This window comes from Microtus ochrogaster, chromosome 6 (assembly GCF_000317375.1).
Source record: "Microtus ochrogaster isolate Prairie Vole_2 chromosome 6, MicOch1.0, whole genome shotgun sequence".
NCBI lineage: Eukaryota > Metazoa > Chordata > Mammalia > Rodentia > Cricetidae > Microtus > Microtus ochrogaster.
Genome location: NC_022013.1, coordinates 9,193,661 through 9,199,186, shown reverse-complemented (window position 1 = coordinate 9,199,186; position 5,526 = coordinate 9,193,661). Strand labels below are relative to the sequence as shown.

The following is a 5,526-nucleotide window of genomic DNA, read 5'->3' as shown; positions in this document are numbered from 1 at the left end:
CCTTTCTGGAAACATCCTAAGGTGTCTTCACAGTGAACCTAAATCCTACAAAGTTGACTGTCATTATTAGCCACCACAGGTGACCTCAGCAGTCCTCCAGGACTTGAACAGTATGGTTTGCAAAAAGGAAGTCTAGATGCTGCATACAAACTCAAAACCAAAAACCTTCCTTCCCATCACAGGCATGGATGCTGAATCAAGGGGATGACTTCCTTCCAAAAGGCGCAGGGCCAAGGAAAATGTTTTATCTCCTGTGTGGGTACCAACCACAGACCAAATGGGGCACAAATGAGCAATCCCAGGCTGCCCAAAGCTGCTTCTTCCCACACAAGGCTGTCAAACAAAGGTACAGCTGCTTCCCTCTGGCAAGCGAGCATCTGCCTCCTGAGGACAGTTATTTGTGGATGACTACACATACTACACCATTTCCTGTGCTGGTCTTTCAGCTGAGCAAGATCACAGCAGAGTGCCAGGTACTCATGGCCATGATGAGCACACAGGAGGCAGAGGTGTAGATGCAGATGTGAGGCCAGCTCAGTCTATATAGCAAGCAGCAGGCAGTTACACAATGAGACTGTCAAAAAACACGGATGGTCAGGGCAGACAAGGTTCATCTAGATACTTACATAGGGGGATTCAAGACTTTACAAACCCAACTAGACGAGAAGCACTCAGCAGGTTCCCTGGCTCACCAGTGGTCAGCTAAACAACCCCCCGGGGCTGAGGAAGACAATCTCAGTGTCTTGTCTACAGGGAATGAAGACAACTGTACTCACATACACAGGCATGTATACACACAAATAAAAATTTAAGAAAGGCTCATGAAGACATAATTATTAAGTGCCAGGTGTTAGAAACTTAAGAAGCTAAGTAGCCAGAATTTAGTGGCATCTGGCAACTTCAAATTTCAAAGGACAATAAAATACAGCTTTGTAGTTAAAGGCCACCCAGAACACTCTAGAGGGCAAGGACTCGGATCTGACTGAACCACTGTTCAACAGACTTTTGTTTATGGGGCTTTCGGGAAGTCAGCTCTGACCTAACGCCAAACACCGTCCAGGATGATGTTTCAGAGTGCTGGTGGGTTGGGTTCGTCCACTGCACTGAGCTGGAAGAAGTTCACCCCAAGGTGTGCTGTCAAGAAGCTAAATGAGCATTACCATTCTGTTTTCTCACTTTCGTGTGTATAACAGACGTCTGAGGCTAATAATCACTCCACAGAGACAGGCTCTTCTTTCACACCCAGATTCATTGATAATGCCACAGGTGGGCGGCTATGTCTACCAGGCACCTGTGCGCCAGGGATCTCTACTACTGTGGCAAGCACTTCACCTTTGTTGCCTTAAATACTTGGGGCTACACTAGGGCCCCAAATACCTATGTGTAGTCCCCGTCAGCTGGAACAGACTTTCAAAATGGGCTACACAGCAGTCATCTCTGGTGGACCTCAGCCAGCCAAGGATTCACCTGTCTTTACCTCTCATCTTGCTTTAGGAATGCTGGAACTGTTTAGGCCCTACTACAACTGTACTTTAAGTCGTTTCTGGGGATTTGAACTCAGATTATTCATCTCCACAGCCCAATTATGTGTTCAGGGGGGGAAAATAGCAACCAAAAAGCCAACCAATAAAATCCCACTGTTAAAAAGTCAGGAATAGCTGGTGGTTATTAAAGCACACGCCTTTAATTCCAGTACTCCGGGGAGGCAGAGATAGGCAGATTTCTGAGAGTTAAAGGCCAGCCTGGCCTAAAGAGTGAGTTCCAAGACAGGCTCCACAGTTACGGAGAAGCCCTGTCTTGAAAAACAAAAAGTCAGGAATATTCAACAGAAGCGGTACTACTTTATGTCCACGTTCCTATATGCACATGTAGAGGCCAGAAGTTACCTATAGCTTCCTCCGTTGCGTTCCACCTTCGCTGCTGAGACAGGGTCTCTCTCTGAACATGGAATGGTATTTGGCTAGACCAGCTGGCCAGGAAGCTCCAGGACCTGCCTGTCTCTGGCTCCAAAGCATTCGAGTTACATGTGCTGCCATGCTCAGCATTTTTCATGGATGCTGAACTCAGGATCTGTGCAGCAGCACTTGATTACCCACCGAGTCATTTCAGCTGCAGTGGCATCACTAAGGATGTGCACTAATTACTCCCAACAGTCTTTGCCCTTACATACGTGTGGGATTTTCAGGGGCTCCAGGTTATTGCTAACGTTCAAGAAATAAAAATCCAGCCTATTTTGTCCATCACTGTGTCCCTCCTTATACCAGAAAGGAAAGGTATAAAAGACGTTAAAACAATGACTTGATTTTTTATGGGAGTATTTAAAAATAAAAATTATCATTCATAGTAAAGACAAAAAAATCCTAAAGGTGATTTTTTAAAAGTTCCTTCTTAAAGAGAAAGGGGGAAATTAGGGCAAAGTCCAGGTAGAAAGCCGTTCCTGTCAGTGAGAAAACTGCCTGCGGTCCGCTGTCTTCTTGCTGATGTGTTTAAAGATCTTGGACTTCTCCACTTTCTTTGTTTTCTGGTAGCCAAATCCACCGCCACCTCCTCTCTTTTTAAGCTTGCCATCATGGCTGCTCACATCTACAGATGAATGTTAAGGAGGCGAAGCAATAAAGAGGACCTCCAGCTGCATCAGAGAAAACCTCAGCACGGCCAGCACTACCCGTGAAACTCTCTGCTTGACAAATGGAGACGTGGGACCTGAGGCCGGGCAATGAACATGCATGAGACCAGGAGTGAGAGAGCTTGTACACAAAAATCAACAGGAATGACTTTAACCAATCTGTCCCGGATTTCCCTCACGAGTTACTGCAGCATAATTAAAAGCAGTCTTCCTCGTATTGAATAGCCAATACATAAACACACACACACACACACACACGATTGCAATGGAACCGCCTGGGAGGTTCCTTTGCTCTTTACCTGGAGCAAGGCTTAGGTCTGTTTTCTGTGGCTAGCCTTGCCATTTCCTTATAGATAAATAACCTTCTGATGGCCGTATGAGGCCAGGAACCTTGAAAGCTCTTACCCAACTCTCTCTAATTGCTTCCCACCTCTGCTTCTACACCGAAGACACAACTAACTAACTACCTGCCTCTCACTGACAGTGGTATCCCCACTGCCCTGCTCAATATCATTCTGTGTGTATGGATGTAGTGCGCTACAACCTTTGGAGATGTTTGGTTCTCCCCTTCCACCATGGGTCCTGGGGGTCAAACTTGGGTTGCTAGGCTTGCTGGAAAAATGCTTATATCCACTGAGCCATCCTTAGTTCTTTAGAGATTTAAATCCTGAGCTACCTTAGCCTGGTAATTCCCAGCCCAGTGACAAGTCCTTGCCGACCCCTTCTGTGCTACTGCAGACAGACACAGGCTAGGATGAACATCAGAGCCTTTGGCCGGCAGCCGTTCCAACTCACGGCTAAGACCCAACACCCCGCTAAGGCCTGTAATTGCAATAATTTGTAATAAATAATGAAGAAAGGATACTCAGATCAACGAAGGGAGGAACCTTAAAGCCAAAGGACAGAGCCACCTGAGGCAAGTTTAAGTTGTTCACATCGAAGATCTGCTTGAGAGAGTGGGAGTCATAGGCTCGTATGTAGGACTTGTATGCTTCCTGCGCGGACTTATGGAGAAAATAGTTCTTTTCGATCAGCTTTTCCAGCTAAAACAAAGAAAAAGGGCAGATTTCAACTAGAACAATTATCCTACAAAACCACTCGTCTTTGTACACTTGATCTGGCTTTGAACTCTGGGGAAACCAGGTAGAAAGGAACCTTAAGACCAGCATCATCTGCAAGTGGGAGGGAGCCTGGGGGAGTGACTGTGAGTCCATAAGGCAGCACTGACAGAGGACGACACAAAGAGCATACCTGAGACTGAATATCAGAAACTTTAGACCAGGAAAAGTCGAACTGATTCAGTGGAACCTAGAGAAACAAAGTTCAGGTGTTAGTAAGAGGGAACTCAGGTTTAGCTGCATAAAAGGTTCTAACTGTCCCATCAGCAGCCACAGCAAGGGGGCAGCGCTGGAGATTCCCGGGCTCGTGGAACCCCAGGACAGGGACTGTGTGATCTGCTGCTTGCTGCCTCTTGTCATTAGGTGTTCCATCTCTGGCCTGCTGAGTTGACATGAATACGCCGTGGGAGCCTGCATTTCTTCCTCTTCAGCTGATAGGAGGAAATGAGCAGAGGCAGGGGCCACTAAAGCTCTACCCCTAAGATTTCCAGGACTGTGACACTCAGGGTGATAAATGACTACTTTCCCCCTTTTTCCTAATAGGGTTTTATTATGTAGTCCTGGCTGGTCTTGAACTTGCTGAGACCCTCCTGCCTCTGCTTCTTGACTGCTGGGGTTACAGTTGTGTAATCCATACCAGGGATAACTACTTTTTTTCCCCTTCTATACCAGGAGAGGGTCCTTAATATCACTCTGCCTTGTGCCTGAGGCTTGTGATACCAAGCCTGGTGACTCTAGCTCCCCAAGGATTCATCAATTATTACCTCTTACTTAACTAGGAAAGCACAGAAACTGTGTTTGTGCTATGGACTGGGGAAGAAAACAGGTCTGTAAGAACCTCCTGCCTTCCCCTCAAAGAGCTTGCCTACAGGTAAGTAATGGAGCATTTGGGTGCTGGGAGCACAGACGGTTAGAGACAGACAATTCACTGAAATCAGTGTCCTGTGAGATCCAGAAAGAACAGCGAGGAGAGTGCAAAGGCCTCAGGGCAATTTCGGAAACTGTGCCTTATTATAGAAAGGGGAAATGCACATGGTAAGACTATGCTAGGAGGGTGTCATGGTGCCAGTCAGGGACAAGCTGGCCCGCATGTACCCACTAGGCCTATCAATAAGAAGGCCAATGCAGTCTGGATGCATTCTGTTCTGGCAGGCTGAGATAAGGGCAGACAGGTGAGCTGGGGATTGAGCAGATGGTGGCTGGAATATATGCAAAGCACTTTTCCAAAAAGGCAGAGAGGAGCAGAGCCAGGGCAGTGTCAGCCCCGAAGGGAGCAGGAGGAGGCTGAGTTGAGGGCTGAAGCAGGAGCTGCGCAGGGAGACTTGAGATGGTAAAGCACTGGCAGCCTGGGGAAAGAGTCAAGGGAGGGAGGCTGGTGCACAAGGGCACAGATCTGCTGCCCTTCTGAGATCTGCACAGCAGACTGCAGGGGTGCTAGGGGAGCGGGCAGGGTTGACCAGGGCTGCAGAGAACTGGAAAAAAGAACTCCAACAGTGCTGGGGATTGAGCCCGTTCCTCCTGTCAATGCCTCCTGTGCCAGGAGCACATGCCATCTCACCTAGTGACTCTGTACCTGTTGTGACAGCACCTCCTCAACTTCAGTCAACATCTACAGAGATGGCACCTGGGGAGAGTCCTCACAGTGGGAGTTTCCTCCCAACTCAGGGTTTCCCAAACAAACGCCTTTACCTTGGATTGCTTCAAGTAACGAAGGAAACCCAACTCTTCAGGGCGCAGGATGAGCAGGGCATGCCCTCTTCCGTTCAGGCCCCGAGCCGTTCT

At 47.8% G+C, this 5,526-nt stretch overlaps 1 protein-coding gene across 1 annotated transcript in view; it reads right to left on the bottom strand.

Annotated features, from left to right (window-relative positions):
* Nucleotides 1–1,659: 1,659 nt before the first annotated feature.
* Ddx18 (DEAD-box helicase 18) overlaps nucleotides 1,660–5,526 on the bottom strand; it is a 14,750-nt gene continuing 10,883 nt past the window's right edge. The window contains exons 10-13 of the mRNA XM_005348250.2: nucleotides 5,434–5,526; nucleotides 3,878–3,934; nucleotides 3,492–3,669; nucleotides 1,660–2,583 (exon numbers count right to left, since the gene is read on the bottom strand). The exon at nucleotides 5,434–5,526 is cut by the window's right edge and continues 21 nt beyond it. Of these exons, the coding sequence (XP_005348307.1) occupies nucleotides 2,441–2,583; nucleotides 3,492–3,669; nucleotides 3,878–3,934; nucleotides 5,434–5,526 (471 nt within the window). The 3' untranslated portion in view covers nucleotides 1,660–2,440. The remainder of the gene's footprint in view (nucleotides 2,584–3,491; nucleotides 3,670–3,877; nucleotides 3,935–5,433) is intronic.